This window comes from Electrophorus electricus, chromosome 2 (assembly GCF_013358815.1).
Source record: "Electrophorus electricus isolate fEleEle1 chromosome 2, fEleEle1.pri, whole genome shotgun sequence".
Taxonomy (NCBI): domain Eukaryota; kingdom Metazoa; phylum Chordata; class Actinopteri; order Gymnotiformes; family Gymnotidae; genus Electrophorus; species Electrophorus electricus.
This window is the reverse complement of record NC_049536.1, coordinates 32,112,787-32,130,532: the sequence shown is the minus strand read 5'-3', so window position 1 is coordinate 32,130,532 and position 17,746 is coordinate 32,112,787. Positions and strand designations below refer to the sequence as shown.

The 17,746-nt window shown below is 46.1% G+C and overlaps 1 protein-coding gene across 3 annotated transcripts in view; it reads right to left on the bottom strand.

Moving 5' to 3' along the window:
- Positions 1-1,003: 1,003 nt before the first annotated feature.
- fign (fidgetin) overlaps positions 1,004-17,746 on the bottom strand; it is a 38,428-nt gene continuing 21,685 nt past the window's right edge. For 2 of the 3 annotated variants that reach the window (XM_035535866.1, XM_035535873.1), the window contains one exon: positions 1,004-3,189. In XM_035535866.1, the coding sequence (XP_035391759.1) occupies positions 1,004-3,189 (2,186 nt within the window). Of the gene's footprint in view, positions 3,190-14,238; positions 14,283-17,746 lie in introns of those variants that run through there. The other variant, XR_004777091.1, reaches the window with a different exon arrangement.

The window sequence follows — 17,746 nt, the reverse complement described above, 5'->3', positions numbered from 1 at the left end:
GTTGCTGTAACTGATACCGGAACACAATTCAGAATTCTTCATACTTCCGCTTTCTACTTCAAGCAGTACTCACCACAGGAACATTTTCTTCAAGATTTAGGGGGTGAAAAAAAAGAAGGAAAAAGATGAACAGGAAAGAAAAAAAAAAGTCCTCAACTTTTCTTTTTTTTCCCAAACATTCCAGAAATGCTCTGGTTACATTCATAGTCAAATCCTTGCCATTTCTTAACCAACTGAGGCGAACCTTTTTATCTAATGCAAATGAAAACCCAAATGCAAATGGTAACTGCAGTATGTAGTGCTTTGACACAATCTTTTGAGGTACTGTACAAATCACAATCACTTTCCTGAGTTTTTGAAGAAAATCAAACGCAAATGAAGTCTATAAATTAAGGTCCAGATTACAAATCCCACAACAGCTTTCTCCTGCATGCTCAGGGTCTGCAGATCAGACTCAGTTGAGGAATTTTGTTGTTGGTTTTTCCTTTTTTCTTTTGACAGAATTGACAAAAAAGCAGAACACGTCTGTTTTAGTCTCAGGTTAAAGCTTTCTATATTAGCACATGCCACCAATGTAGATTGTGAGGCAAACCAATCAAAATATAAAATAATAAAGCACCACTTTAGGCACTTGATAGCAACAGAATCTCGAAAACAGCAGAATGTTATTTACACACTTAACGGAGTTTGTCCTCGGGGGTCATCTCTGTGACAGTGCACCTCAGTAAGTGACTCTTGGCTTCAGTGGTGTCGAGTCTAGGAGTGGAGGGTCTCTCTGTCTGACTATGTGCAAAGGGCCAGGCATGGACTTAAGCATAGCTATGCATCATACATGTCTATCGGAGTGTCCTTACTGCTCCTTTTTAAGGGTCACTAGCGTCTGCAAAAACCACCCTTCAAAAGCGCACGTCTCACCCAAAGAATTCTGAATTGTATCCTCCCCTTAGAGCAGGAAAGGTCGCCCCATGATGCCCTGCCCCCCCCCCAACCCCCCCGCCCCCCCTCACTGGCTACAGCCAAACATTTTATTCCACTCAATGTACGTGTCCAGTTCTTTCTGCGATATGCTGGGCTGGACTTTGCAAAAGACATTCTCAAAGTCTTGGTACGAGATTGGCCTCACCTGGCCTGGCATCATCGTGGAGAGGTCGGCACTGGCCATGCTGTGCAATGGTCCGACAATGGCCTCCTGGCAGAGCCGGACCACGTCAAGGCCCGAGAAGCCCTCGGTCCGCTGGACCAACAACGTCACCTCTTTGTCGCTGAGGCAGTAGTTGTGCTGAGACAGCACCTGGCTGATGAGCTGGTGCCGGGCGGTGCTGTCCGGCAGCGGGATGAGCAACCTCTTCACGAAGTACCTCCGCACGGCCTCGTCGATCTCCTCGGGCTTGCTGGTGGAGCAGATGACCAGGACGTGTTCCTCGGGCGAGCCGAGCACGCCGTCCAGCTGCAGGAGCAGCTCACTGCGGATCCGGTTGGCGGAGCTCTCCTCGGCCAGCTGCGGCGAAAGCAGCAGCTCCACGTCGCTGACGAACACCACCGACGGCTGCCGGCAGCGGGCCACAAGGAAGGAGGCCTGCACCACCTTCTCGCCCTCGGCCAGCCACTTGGTGACGAGCGCCGACGCGCTGAGCTGCAGGAAGGCGGCGCCCAGCTGGCTGGCCACGCAGCGTGCCAGCAGAGTCCGGCCCGTGCCCTGCGGCCCGAAGAACAGTACGGTGCGGGGTAACGGCGCCAGGCCACTGAACATGTCCGGCCTCAGGATGGGCCACAGCACCTCCTCCTTGATGGTGGCCTTGGCCAGTTCCAGGCCGGCGATGTCGCCCCAGTCCACGGGCGGCATCTGCTGCAGGACCTCGGTGCTGACCATCTCCACCAGCGCCGCGTCGCTGTTCTTCAGCTGCTCCTCGGCCGGGTGTCCGCTCGGGTGGGCCAGGTGGTGCTGTTGCTCGTCGCCGTGCTCGCCGAACTTGCCGAACGGCTCACCTGGCCGCACGGAGCCTTTGGAGGAGCTGTAGGACGGAGGGGTGATGGCCCTGCTCGGCTGGCCGCTGAACTTGCGCTGCGGCTCGGAGGACATGGCCTGCTTGGTGGGCTTAAACGGAAGAGCCGAGGCGTCAGCGCTTCTGTCAAATCCGTTGCCTCTGCTGGAGTCAGCGATGCTGTTATCTGGCAGCCTGTACATGGGGCTTTGAGTGGAGCGCTGCTGGCTGTAGCTGAAATTTCCATAACCGGAGTCCATGTCTCCCTGCCCCGCCATGTAAAACGCTTTCCTTTTCAGCGAGTTGGCCGAGCTGCCGTTCAAAGGCGTGGGTGCGATCGGCGCGTGGCTGTGGGACTGGTAGGAGTAGCCGGGGAGGGTGGAGGGGGGCAGCGGGGTGGGAGCCGCAATGCCCGAGGGCAGGTAGGCGGAGGGAGGATGGGCTCCCCCGGGGCTGTAGCCCGGAGCAACGGCGGCCTGGGGGGGATAGCCAGCAGGATAGTTGTAGCCAGACAGGTTGGGCGAGCCTGCGTTGTAGCTCGGCACGAGCGTCGGGGGAGGTGGAGGGGGAGGCGGGGCTGGTTGGAGGAGGCCGCTGCTGTGCAGAGGTGAGGGGTGTGGGGAGGCAAGACCTGGGGTGCTCTGCCCGCCGCTGTAGGTGGTGTGCAGGTATGTGCCATTGTAGCCGCCGGCGAATTCCTGAGAGGGGATCCCCGAGTGCAGGGCGGCGGGCGTGTGGCTCCCGCAGCCGCTGCTGGAGTAGCTGGGCTCGCTCAGGCTGCTGGCCACCCCTGCCGAGCTGCCCACGCTGGCCGCGCCTTCCGCCGGGGGAAGGGCAGCGGGCACCACCGCCTTGCCGGCGGACAGCACGTCAGCAGCGCAGTTCACCGGGTAGATCCCCTCCTGCCACGCCTCGCCTTCCGACTTGCGGCCATTCAGGAGCCCCGGGCCGCCCTCCGAGTATGAGCAGAGCAGCGCCCTCTCACTCGGTCCCTCCAGGATGCCCGAGTACTTCTCGGCGTATTTCTTCAGGAGGTTCGACGCGGTCAGGGCGGAGATGTCGTCGTTGGCCCACGCGTACTGGTAGGTCCGCTGCAGGTGCCCGCGGTACGCCTCGGCCTTATGGGCGGGGGAGCGAGTGGTGGAGGAGATGTCGAAGTGCTGCTCCGCCCACTGTGCATGCTCTGGGGTCCACTGCATCTTTAAACCTAAACACCCCCCCAAAAACAAACAAACAAACACAAAAACACCAATGTCAAAAACTTGATGAATAATGTTCGGAGAGCACAGGATCAGCAAAGGCCTCTTTTTTTGTGAAACTCGGCAGAATCAATGATCCAATACATGATTGCTTTTAAACAGAAAGAGGGGGATGAAAAAACAGCAAGAACAACACAAAAAAAATATTACATTCCATTTCCTCCTCGGTAGCTCTTCAGGAGCGCAGGCTACATATCACAGGCCCTGCTGACAGTTACTATCACCGGAGCAGTGCGGATTTGGGCACCCAGCACCTGGTTAGCACAGTATAATGCACCCTGCACACAGCGGAGTGACACAGACATCGCAGGTCACTCTATAATCCAACTCTCATCTAAAGCAGTCGCAGACAGTTTCAAATCTGCTCGGAGGAGTGCAGCAAAGCAATCTCCCAGGCAGCGCTCCACTGCCTTCATCCCACAAACCCCGCAGCACGGCATGAATTCCAACAGCTCTCTGTCTGCCCGCTGCCTCCTGAAGAACTGCGTGTGGAAAAAAGGAGAAAAAACATGCCGCTCTTGTCTTTTCTTTCTTTCTCCACTCCCTCCCTCTCTCTCTCTCTCTCTCTCTCTCTCTCTCTGTTTCTGTCGCTCCTTTTTTTTTCCCGCTCGCTCTCTCTCTTCTCTCTTTCCAGCTTCTCTCTTTTATTGCCTCCAGGGCTCTAAAGCCACCATCAACTTTAATCCCAAACTCCATCTGCAAACACAAGTAGTTACATATGCTGTCATCTTACACTCAGCATGGGATTATCAAAGAGACATTTACTTGAGAACCAATGGGACGTCACAGGCAGTCATCTCACACGCGCGCGCGCAAACGCACACATGCCCACGCAGGCGCACACACACGCGCACGCACACCACAGACTGCTACTGATGAGAGTGGAAGTCAGCCCAGTTATTGCATAGGCCTATTGCTGTAGCCGCACGATTGCTCAGCGGGGATCACTAGACCTAAGCAGACACAACCACACTGCCCAAAAAGACAACAGTGAATTGAAGTGTTTAAGAGCTTTCTTCACTGATCCCGCTTCCTCTTCTATAAATCTTTTAAGATTACACTCTCTCTCACACACACCCCCCTCCCCTTCAATGATTTGCAAATACAAAAATCAACATTATACCCCCCCATAAACCACAATCAGTTCTAAAATCCTTTACGCTCTAAACCCTTTATCTAAGACACTATACATATATAGCCTCAGATCTCATTCCAGCTGTTGCAGTGAAGCCTACAGCCCATAGTCAGTATACTGTGAATACAGCTCATATACAGAAAAATGTCCTAGTGCACTGGGCAAATACAGCTCTATTACAATAATCGGACGCGGTGCATACAAACCAATATGTTCAGGGCTATTAAGTCTACCTAGACCATGTCTCACCAGTAGGGAGACACGAAAAAAAAAAAATACAGGAGAGGAGGTTTTCACTGAATTAGACAACAAAATCCCCAATGTTGAATTAGCACCTACAGCACTCACTGAAGCCCAGCTAGACTGGCTAAGGCTTTTGTTGAATTCTGCACTGCTTTTTCAGTCTAGGGCTGGGCTCGTAGCGTGTCTGCGACACTAACCTGCAGTGTAAATCTCAGGCTCCGTTCCAGGAGTTCAGAGCCTGCTGACAGTACACGACAGAGCCGTTCTCAGCAGAAGCGACAGCCTGTTCAAACGGCACGAATGAGACTCCCCCCCGGCACACACACACACACACACACACACACACACACACACACACACACACACACACACACACACACACACACACACACACACACACACACACGCGCGCGCGCGCGCGCTAATTAGCAGGATGACGCTGCGCTAATTGTGTTAATTTCCAAGGTTTTAGTCAAAGGGACTGGCGCTACGGCTGGCGAGGCTGTCAGGCCTGCGGGCTAATGACTAAGAACGGCTGAAGACAAAGCGGTGGCGGGGAACATGGCAGGCATGGCAGTCTGCCCGTCAATAACAGCGGCAGCCAGCGCCGCACTCCAAACAACGACGCCAGTCAATACTATTGCTCCGACGAACCGCGCGTTTAGATTACTGGCAAATTAATGCCACGTTTTATGCACTTCGCGGGAAAAGTGCTTTTGATTTGTTATTGTGCTGTATTTTGCGGGGTTGTTACGCCTGTTCGCGCACGTCGCATTAGGCCATGTCTGGTTAGTGCTATGGGACACACACTATTCCCGCGGCAATCCATTCGAGTTGTATGTAAAGATTTATTTCCAATAATAATGTGTACTCAGTGGAGGACATATATTTTCCTTGGTCTAAAGATGAGCTTTCATTTGTCCGCGCAGACTATAAACTGTTCGGTACGTACTCCAGCACTGTTGAACCTTGGGAGACATTACCTTGGGAATTTGGCAGCTCAGTTATCTTTGAGCCTTCGCACAGCCCCTCGTTAATACATTTATTACTTGTCTTTCATGTACCACTTTCACACACACACACACACACACACACACCGCGTTTACTTTGGTTAGAATAAAGCAAGATGTTTGGAGTGGAAGTTGCTGCAGTGCTGCACAATGCAGTATTCATAACAATACTCCAGTATCTCAGTCTAATGAGTTTTATGAAACACACCACACACTAACAAAAGAACAGATTCAGCTGTAGTCATTTAACAAGCCTAACAAATTACCAGGCTCCTACAATAATAAGACGGATGTCTTCCTCCAACCATTTAAAGCATTTAAGTTGTCTAGAATGAGACATCAAAAGGTTTCATTTTGGGGTAACACCGGGTCTGGGCACATTTACTATGTTACAGTACAGCTAAATCTACATAATGCTGTGTAAGTGACAATATTTATACACATATTTCTGGCTTCCTGCCGAATAAAGCAGAGACACCTTTAGGCAGTATTAGGCTTTGTATGATTATGGCCAAGCTTACCTTTCAGAATACATGCTAAATACTTTCGAGTAAATGTGCTCAGATCCTGTGATTGATGAAGGGAGACCATTCTAGTCAGTACCAGGACGGAAAAAACAAAACGAAACATAATGAATCTGATGGAAGTATGAAGGGTTAAACGATGAAGCAAAGCGAGAGAAACACAAAGGAGAGAGAGAGAGAAATCCAGCAAAAAGGAAGACGTGGAAAAGAATAAAAAGGACAGATCAGAGATGCTGAATGAGAAGGAGGAAGAGAGAGATGAGAGAGCGAGGGAGAGCGAGAGGGAAACGTGGGGACTAGGAGATGAATCATCTCCAGTTTAGTTTTGGACTACACTAAATCAGCTGTGAGCTTCTCCACACACTGCATGCTTTCTTCGGGCTGGCTCCTAGCTCTGTGACACAGCAATAAATAACACAAACACACAGACAAACCTATTGCTGTTGGAAATATAAAAATGTCACTCCTACTGCTCCCATATGTCCTAACCTGCCACTGGTTTGGGGGAGAACACATTTTGTGGCTCTTTATCCACGAAGCCCCTGCGAAAACGCTTTACTAGGACTGTGAAATGTGTCATGTGGTGCGCTTAACAGTTGCTATAGTGCCCATGCTATTCATGTCATATGTTGCAACAGATCCAATTACATTCACCACAGCTCCCAATTAGTAATTCACATGCTATGTTTATATGAAATGCTCTGTCAAATTAATGCTGTGTTAGATTATACCAGCAATTTGTGCAATAAAGAGAATTTTTTAATAGAGGTGGGAGCCACTGGGTGTTTCCAGATTTCCACCACACATGGACTCATCACTGGACTAGTTCATTTAGGCAACATCTGAAGGCACTGACATGTTCTGTCATTAAAAACGAAATTAGAGACAACAAGAAATGACTAGCGCTCCTGCCTGAGATGTCGTCGGCATAATTAGCGCTCATTTCGTTAGAGGACGTCCGCTCAAATTCCACTCCTCAAAGGCTTCTGTTTAATTCACCAGTGTCTGTGAGGCTACCTTTACAGTACGCCTGGCAAATCTTAAATTACACCCGCTGTCAGAGTCTGCTCAGCTAAGGACGGAGGGCCAAAGCACGGCCAGTGGAGAAGCCAACGGGTGTGCCTGCGTGGGGGCTGCTTTGATGCTTACGTGACTTCCTCATTACGGCCTAATGGCAGGTGAGCAAAGTAAACAAACAAATTGAGACATCAGTTTCATTCCAGGTACAATGGGCTAATTATGTAGCACTAAATTATCCATGGAATTTATGGAAATTCTTCCACAGCACCCACACAACCTAAAAAGCAAGAGAAGAACGCAGGACCAGAAATTGAAATCAGATATCTAGCTTGAGCATTAATTGCTTGTCCAAATAATTAAAGACCTGCAACTCCATCGCCTTTTCTATCTTGTACCGTCTTTCCTGTGCATGACAGTAATTATGTATGGTCTACGCAGGCGTCTAATAGGTGTGTTATTAGCGAGAGTGATCAACAGTAAACCCCCGGAGAGGAAGCAGTGTTACGACGCACTGTTTAATTTCAGACACAGTGATCATGGCCAATGAAACAGAGAAGCTGACCTTTTTGGGAGCTATTAATCTGGCTAGCCTTGGCCGATTTTAAGCAAACAGTGGCACGCCCGCGCTCTGGCCATCCAATTTCCCAGAGCATAAATTGGACTGCCGCTTACACAATTCTCTAGTCATTACTGCACAGCTGAAAGGAAGCACAGAGGTGGCGGAGTGGTTTTCTCTTCCTTTTTTTTTTTTTTCCTTTCGGCGTGTGTGTCTGTATGAACACGCAATGGCTTCAAGCAGAATTCCCAAGCTCTGAACTCCCCCCCCCCCACCTTCGGGAGGGTGCTGGTGGCTTCGAGGGGTGGGGCTGGGAGGGGGTTCTGATGTGTGGGAGGTGGGGTAGTCTTTGGGTAGCTTTAGGAGGAAGCTGTCGTAATTGAAACGTGGCCTAATCAGACTCATTACCATTTTGGCCAATTTGCACCACCAAAGATGCTTATTAGGTAACTGTGTTTAATAAAGCGCTCTTTAGAAAGCTAACTGTAATGAGCTCTTTAGAGTCAGGTCTGAGCATGATTATACCAGTGGAAGTGTTTAGCTGGGCTCAGACAGACGGCTGCGTTTAGTCATGTACAATGTCATAATTAAGCCGCACAAACCGCTTTCCCCAGCGCACAATGAACATGGCTGCACTCAGAGAAACTCAGAAAAATATTTATAATTACTGATCATTAGAGCCCTGGGATTTTTATCTGTGGATGTAAACATAATTATGAGAGCCTCTTCCTTTCATAATGTGCACACAGCACACCCAACATGACAAGCGTGTGAATACTGTGGACAGACATTAATTATATTTATAAATAAAAACAAGCTCATATTTCTATCCTAATGCACTGTGGAGATGTGTTTTCTCCTCTTTTCCTCACACTCTCCCTCTCTCTCTCTTTCTCTGTGGGGGGATGGGATACAGTTCTAATTCAATCTCTGCTGGTAATCGTTATGGCAACAGAAGGCCATTCATCTTACATATCAACTTAAAACCGTTTAAAGTCAATTTGGAAATCCATGTCCCACTCACTGCGCTGGGTCTGGAAGACCGGAGGTCAACATTAAGCTCCTAATTTAACCAAGAAATTCAGGCAATGTCCTTTTTTTCTGTACAGCACAGGTTACGTCTCCCCGCTGGAGATGACAGAGCAGAAATCATGCGCTCTAATGTGTGACCACACAACAAAGTTAAAAAACAAACAAACAATCAAAAAACAAAACAAAACTACACACCTACACAGCCAGCCTCCAGGCTAGCACAATTTAATTAAGCATTCAAAACACAATTAATCAACTAATTAGCTTTAAATGCATGTCAGAGGATGATGTCCACATCATTTAGTGACTTGGCTAATTGTGATCCTGAACAACCCTCTGAAAGGGGAATTATGATAATATAAACATCCTTAAATGCTCTCAATGGGGTAGTTTAGATGAGTTTCACATTAGGAGGTCTACATACAGCAGCAGGGACACATGCTCACGTGAAGGAGGTAAGATCACTTACGTGAGAAGCGCACGTCTTTACTGTGCTATGTTATGTGTCCACAGCTTTCTGGGTTCATTTTAGTGCTACACTAGCCTACTGCCCTCCAGACTAACACCGCTAGCGAGAACATCTGGGCAAGTGCTAAGTCCTCAATTGCTGTCTACACCTGGTCTTGGCTCAGTTTCAGCTGGAGACAAACAAGGCTATTTTACTATAGGCTCATTACAATACAAGACATGTGTAATTGCTACTGAGTCAAGGCGGGTTTGGTCTCTGCAGTTTGTTTTCACACACCTTGTATTCATTTCCTGTAAAGTGGGACCTCACAAACCTTCTTCCTAAAAAGTGCGCCAGCCTTGTTTGCAGAGCTTGCCTGCACAAAAAAAGCGCCATCTGATTATAGCGATTACACCGAAAACATTAAAACTAATAGTAAATCGGTCAAAGCCAGTTTTAACAAACTTTAGTCTAGCTGTGCTGCACAGTGGTTAAGTGACATCTTTCAGCTGTCTGCGATGAAAGTAATAAACAAGCGGCTAAAATAACAATTCTGCATCTCTGTCTCAAGTAGCAGTTAAAGACTAATCTGTGCTATATAAGTAAAAGTCAAAAACATACATCAAATCTTTTGGTACAGGTAGCTACAAGTGAACAATTCAAAATACACAAAGTACACTAGACAGCATGGCGAACATACATGAAGGAGACGATTCTTGAAGGGCCCCGGGGACGTGTATATTCACACACAATGCTAAGCAGTGACTTTGTCTCACAGAGCATCACAGCTTCGGGGCTTCTCTATCCCGATGGCTGCGTTTGCAGAGCCAGTATTTGTATGAAGAAAGGCAGGCAGTGCTTTAAAAAGTCCTCTTGCATCAGCAGTGCTGTTTACCTCTGTGCAGCACAGCGTTACCAGGAGTGACGACTGGGGTGGCCAACTCGGCTGAGCCGACAAGAAATCTGATTTGTCGTGCCTCTCTAATTTGATTTCACCTGCATTTTTAATCATTCGATCGAATGAAAACACACGATGGGTAAAGTTAACATGGGATAAGACATCCTACAGAACTGAAATGGACCAGTGATTGCCTCTCTTCTCACACAAAGTACAGGTGTGACGCGTACTGTGTTCTGATGAGGCCTCCTGTATTATACATGACCCGCAGGACCAAAGGGGGACGGTCGTCTCTATCGTGGCGATGCATGTGTCTGAAGAGTGTGATGATGAGATGGTTTCTTCTGCTGTACAAACCCCAAAGTAAAGCGATACCTCCAAATTCGACAGCCAGAAGCAAAACCGAGCTAAGAGTCTAAAACAACAAGCTAAAAAAAGAAAGTAAAAGCGCTTTCATCCCACTCCAATGCAAGCCTGGGAATAAATCCACTGGAAAAGAAACCAACTAGACAGGCTAGCCCACATTTCACAGCGTGGATCTACTGTGGACTTTACCAGGCTTAACAACATGTTTCAATCTCGCGAGCATCTGCCTTAGTTTAGAATCCCCAACCACTCTGCGAGCTCACTCAAGCTGTCAGTCAGAAGCGTCCACACGCTGCTCTACGGGAAAAGGGGAAACTGGAGGAGGTTAATAAGGTGCTTTACTTCTAATGTGCCATCTGTTTTTGTCTCAGAGCACCACTGTCAGCGCTCTACAACTTAACTCGCCGCCTGCGAGCGCGCCTCTCGTCGGAGCTGCTCGGAACGCGGCTCGCGGTCGCTCTCGAAAGGCGTGCGAACCTGGCGGTGTTAGGAAGGGGAAAATTTTTGCAAAAATAAACGGCCGTCATCGAGAGCAAGAGCGGGGACAGTGCGTGCCGCCACGCGATAGGGGCGAAGGGGGTGGGTGAATTTATACAGGGCTCTTATCTTTAACGCGGTTGCCATGTCAGTCAAGCAGTCAATTTCCGGAGACGAGGCCATTCTTTTGTAACTCGCCATAATATTCATGATTGTGTTGAGGAGAGACTGCGCGGTGCGGTGTGCACGGCCCGCTGTGACAGAGCTGTAATCATTTCAATCTGCTAAACACCGATTACGCCCCTCACAGCAGCCGTCTGCTCCACTGATCTGACGCTCGGGTCTCCTTCTGCTCCTCTGCTCCTCGCCGCGGCTCCCACTCATCTGGATGTCTGTCTTCTTATTGTCCTTCCATCTCCTCCAGCACCCTCTCTGTTAACGGGAACATGGGAGTTGGAGAGAGCTAATGTCCTTTAAACACACCCAGAATCCAAACCAGGAGGATTTAAACTTAATCAACCAATCAATCAATCACCCAGTCAATCACTCAATCAATGCCTGTATGAATACAGCTAACTCTATCTCTCTCTATATATGTATGTCTGTGTGTGTGTGTGTGTGTGTGTGTGTGTGTGTGTGTGTGTGTGTGTGTGTGTAAACCAATACATTTATCTATATATCTGCCTCTCTGTGAGAACTATGTTCTAATCTCTCCAAGTCTATTGTCTGATGTGAACAGTGTTCGGTGTGGGAGCTACATTATTATCTTTAAAGGTGCTCATTAGTTATCTTATACTGGCAACAGCAGAGGCTGCTTTGTTTTATCCATCACGTCGAGTACAAGTCTACATCAAATCTAAATTTGTCTTCTTGTTCTCTGCAGAATAATGTTATTTACCGGTTTCCAACCCCCCGAACACTAACCCCTCTCCTTCTCCTCTGTCATCCATCAGTCCAAACACAATGAGCTAATTATTTAGCCAATAACCGCACCACGACGCACATTACACTGAGGTAATTATAAATCATTACACATGCTACGCTTTCTGATATTAAGTGGATGGTAAGTACGGCGGATGCATCATATTTCAAGAGCAGACAATATACGCGAACATGACAGCAGGGAGAATAATGACAATCCATTATCTTATATTGCTTCCAATAATAATTTTCAAGACCCTCGTTTCGTGAAGGGTGGTCCATCAGACGCACAGCACAAAGACGTTCCTACGTAATCCAAAATGGATTTTTAAAGGTCATTAGCAGAAGTGAGGTAAGAGAGCCCATGAGTGACTTCGACCCCACCCTCCTCTGTGTTTTTCTGTGTATCTCACATGGAACTGACTGGGCAAACCAGGGTGAGCGTTGGAGCACGCACACACAGACCCACGCATATGGAGTGTGTGTGGACCCTAATGAAGCTGGTTCGAGCTTTCAGTCTCTGAAGTGCAGTATTTCCAACTGATTGCCTATCAATGCACAGTCTGAAATTAAGATGCCATAAAAACATGCTGGAGGTCAGAGGCACAATTAAACATATACTGGAGGTGCTCAGGCAATTCACTGTTGTCCAGCTGGAAAAGCTTCCTAATACTGTTAGCTCAAGATGATGGATACAAACCACCCACACGCACACATTACACAATCAAGAACAGCAACGACCATGACAACAAGAATCATCATCTTCATCACCATCATAATCTTCAATCATCATCATCATGATTATTATTCAGTAACTGCCTTGTCATACATAGTCCCCAGGTAGAAATGATGTTCTAACTGGTTAATGGTTAAACATGAGGTATCACAGCTCTCTAAATATGATCCAATTTGTTCATGGTAAAAAACATGCCTGAAATGTGTCTAACAAACATAGCATGTCTGTAATTCTGGGAAGTGCCAAGCATACATAACATAAAAGGCCTCAAATTCCTACTGGTCAATATTTTCACCCAAGGGATAATTAGCATACTTGTGTATGACGACGGTCATTATTGATATTTCAGAGAGAAAGAGCAGAAGGGAAAGTGAGAAACCCTCTCAAGCTCATTCACAGTAATTAGAAAATAAAGTAAATGAATCAGGAAGTAACGTACGAGACGTCGGGCCCTGTGTTGCACTGGTACCTGACCGGGGTTGGTTCCTCCCTTGCGTCCTGCACTGCCGGATAAGACTCCGGCCCCCATAAATGACCGTTGCTCAGATTAAGCGGTTCAGAAGAGAGGTGAATGTACAAGAAAGTCTCAGAGAAAATGTGTAGGGTGTAGGGACAATCTTGGATGAAGAAGTCATTAGAATCAGAAAGCTACTCAGCAAAACATTGCTTTTGTACATAACCAAAGTACCATGGGAGGCGCAGTGTTGTGGACATCACTTGACCTTAAAGCCTTTCTTTGTATCTATAGCTTATTGACTACAGGCATGAGGTTCCTTTATGCCATTTATCAAACCTTTCAATTTAGTGAATGAATTCAATGCTTTAAAACTTAATTTCCAAAAACTTGATAATTTAATTTCAATAAAAGAAACAGAAATGATGAAGTGAAGAGTGTGTTTCAAGGACAGAGAATGGTCAGAAGTACTTTGAATAAAAACATATCTTTATTTGGTCCTTTATAGAGGGAAGTAAGCATGGATTCGCCTTTGTCGGCTGCCCAAGTCCCATTCCATGTTGAAAGACCTCTGTTAAAACATTTAAATAACAAAGAAGTAGGAATAAAGGCCTACCCTAATGACTGATAATAACTGATTAAATGTTTAACAAGATGTTTTAACAAGACTTCTCTAATAGCAAATGCGCAATAATAAAAAAGTGCTTCATTTTAATGTTCTTTTTTGCTCAGCAACCCTATTTTATTACTATAAAGAAGAACACTGCTATATTGCTATCTTTGGATCAATGTCTAATTAGAGATAATATATTTGTTTTTATTACTTTAATGAAAAACAGTGTACATTTTACTACTCATGCACCTTTAACATTTGCATTAGATTGATGTACCCATTTATCCATGTTTAGAAACTATACCAATTAAACATATATATATTTGTGTATCTTAGATCTGAAAACTAACTGTCCCAGTTGAAACATTGCAGCTAAAGTCTAAAAAAGAAACATGTTCTCAAATTATTATTTTATTAATTATTAACTTAAATAAGGGCCTAGTTTCCTAAAAGCAGTGTTCTGTAGTATAAACATCATCTTGACTTTTAAATAGGGAGATGAGTGTTTCATTTTATGTAAAAATTGTGATCTCATGCCAACAGTTTTATAAGACTTCCACTTACATGCTTCTCCAGCTCAGCTGGGTGGATACCTGGATGCAAATATGCTGTAAGACGAAGAAACAGGACACTTGACAAAGGTCTTTTATCAGTTGTACACACACACACACACACACACACACTCTCACACACACACACACACACACACACACACACGTGTATGTAGTAGAGTGCAGTACCACGAGTACGTATGTTAAGTTTGTTAAGCAGTACGTAGGTGTCAGAGTTGGATTTCTCCATCTCTGAGGGTGTTTAATAGAGATGAACAGCCTCTATAGATAAAATGAACCGCCTCTATACAGAAGAGCCCTACTGAAGTGCTCAAGTACTTAATGAATCAGCAACATTATGCAAATCACTAATGCATAATGCCTTTCATACTTCAGCATCGTACCGCGCTGACATGAATAGTTCTAAACTTCAAGACTTTCCCCAAACACTGACGGTCATTCCACAAAGTTCCGTGGCACAAAAGGACATTTTGCTCTGTTCTTAAAAAACAACAGTGGTAGCGTTCTGCTAAATCTACCACGCTGAGGCTTGGCCACTGGCGGAGACGCGCGCACAGGAGCCTTCTTAGCCGTGAGCACAGAAAGGGAGTGTGAAAGCGATCTGTCAGTGAGACTTGTATGAGGCTGAACTCGCTTTGGCTAGCAGGCTTCTAGCACTGGCTCGAGTTTGTCTGCAGATCAGAGCAGGCAGCTTGTGTTCAGCTGGTGCATATGAAAGTAAGCTGGCCCGCACTCAAACTCTCACTACAGTCGATGTGTTGAATAATGTATCTGGAGGTGTCATGAGGGCTTCTGTAGCTTTTACTGAGCCAGATTTAAATGTTTACGCTCAACTGAGTACTGTTATGATATGTAAACTCCACCACACACACACGCACACACACACACACACACACACACACACACACACGAAAACAAACATGGTCATATATAATTGGCACCTTGCTGTTTCGTGGATGACATGTTAAAGAAGGATGAAGATCTGGGCCTTACACAGATATCAGTATTTGTGTTGGTACATGCCTGAGTTTTTATCCCAGAATTGTGTGTGTAGCAGTGCTGCATTAAATGCCACCTGTCTAAATTAAATCAGGTTTCCGTTAGCTACAAATTGCAGGAAGATAAAGCATTTGCTTAATGGATGATGAGCAAAACCAGAAAATGCCCTTTATATAACATTTATATAACAGCAAAATATACATTTTTCTAATCACAGTAAGTATGGATAGCTGATGCATCAACATACACTTGACTGCCCGACGGACGGTGCTCTTAATAGTGTTGACTAAAAATGACAAATGTAAAAATATTTTAACCACCCTCTCTGGGTTTGACTGAAAAATTAGTAATGGAAAAGTTTAAATCTCCAAAACAGCACCTATCGAGGAGATAATATCAGAGTAGTTTACACATTTTTTTTTTTATTTAATTACATTTTTTACAAATTTTAACTTCCAAAAAAAACATACTTCAAAAAAATGTGTTTGGCAGGAAGAATGGAGGCAAGGCCAGAACGTGCCCCACTACCTGCATGTAGTGCAAAGCCTGCATGTAGTGGGCACACTGTGCAGTCAAGCACATATTCCCGTGCCTGCTCTGGAATGGCACAAAACCATTTCCGAAAGAGGAAGAAAAAAAAATCTACAGCCTGTTTTATTATTTTTTTTCAGCGAACAAATATAATAATACACATCACATCACACTAAATTCTCCATTACATTGTTAAATGTACTTGCATGCCATCATTCATATGCAAATTTAAACGTTCCAACCTTTCCACATAATCACAGATGATTTCAGCGCGGAAGAGCCGCTGGTGTTGACAGAGCTGTCTGGGAAGCCTAATAGCCCATGATGGCGTTCTGTCTGCCTAGCGCTCGGCTGGCGAAAGAGACAAGTGTTTCACATTTGGCATTTTCTTATGCAAAGCAATAATTCACGGGGTCCTGGGCATATGTGGAGCGCCATTGTTCTGTCCAAGCGATGCTCATTAAGGCATGACACCAGGGGCCAAAAAACTAGTGAGCCCGTCTGGCCTCTCGAGAGCTCTGAAGCACACTAAACACAGTCACGGCTGTCGGAAAGGCCTGCAGTGGGGCTAGAGAGAGATAGCGTCAAATATTCCTTCCAGCTCTCTCTCTCTCTCTCTCACACACACACACACACACACACACACACACACACACACACACACACACTCACTCAGGCGTGCAGTGTGTGGAGGCCGTTTTATCAATGGCAGTGGTACAATCCAGTGTGGTCAAACACATGTGTGTGTCTGTATGTGAGTGTGCCATTTCAGCTCCAGTGCAGAACTATCCAGGAATCCAATGTGTGTGTGTGTGTGTGTGTGTGTGTGTGTGTAGCTGGGTGAGACTGCATTTCCACAGTAGCTCCTCAGTGGAATCCCATGGCCCAGGACTGCTGTTTGATCTGGCTGAGAGTGGTGGCGTGGGTGACAGTAAACTTGGTCTGAAGATCCTCTCTCCCTCCCTCTCCCTCCCTCTCCCTCTCTCTCTCTCTCTCCCTCTCTCTCCCTCCCTCTCTCTCTCTCTCTCTTTCTCTCTCTCTCTCTCTCTCTCTCTCTCTCTCTCTTTTTCTCTCGCTTGTGCACTCCATGTCTCTAGGGCTCACTTACACACTTCAAAGGAGAGGAGTCCAGGATGGTGACCTCGCCACATGAAGCCTCATTGACCAAACCCCACTCCCTCGCCGAAGGGCCCGGTCCCAAAGCCACAACCTGCCCACCTCCCCCACCCCTCCCAGAGGATGGCTGAGCACCACGCCAACCTGCTGGCTTCATAGTCCCATCCAACCTGCTGCCCCCCAAAAGACCACTAGACAAACAGATGAGGGACGGGCGGAGAGACAAAAGAGTTCCCGGGTCCTGTATTTACACTTCTTGATTTAAGAAACACTTTTATCCAGAGACACTTACAAGCGAAACAAACAGAGCTCTAGCATATAAAAAAGACAGGTGCTTTCACTGATTTTTCAAGTGTACATGTAACTATGGGGCCATCTAGACAGAGATCAATAACTCTTTCACCAACAGCAGTAACAATATAGCAAGTTCAACATATGCATCACGACTCAAACATATCAGCAAGATTTTCTCTGTTACATAAATCCAGGATTGCTTTGGTGAGATGAGCTGGGATAGTGACCCATGTGTTTACATGGTAGAAACAGCACAGCTTAATAAAATAAATAAGTTAATATTGTTAAATGAACTCAAAGATGAAATGATCAATAAATAAATTTATTTTGATGTAAGAATTTTCATCTTTGAATGAAGGTGAACATATTCAAATGTATTATATTCACTAATTCATCTTATTTTACTTTATGGGCTATTAAAAAGGTCAGGTAATGGATTGCTTTTCAAGATTAAATATGTTAAACTATTTATTATCAGACTACTTTTCCATGTTATTAAACCACAGAGCTTGCAATATTTATCTGAGGGCCTAGGTGATAGAATAATTTATTCACTGGTT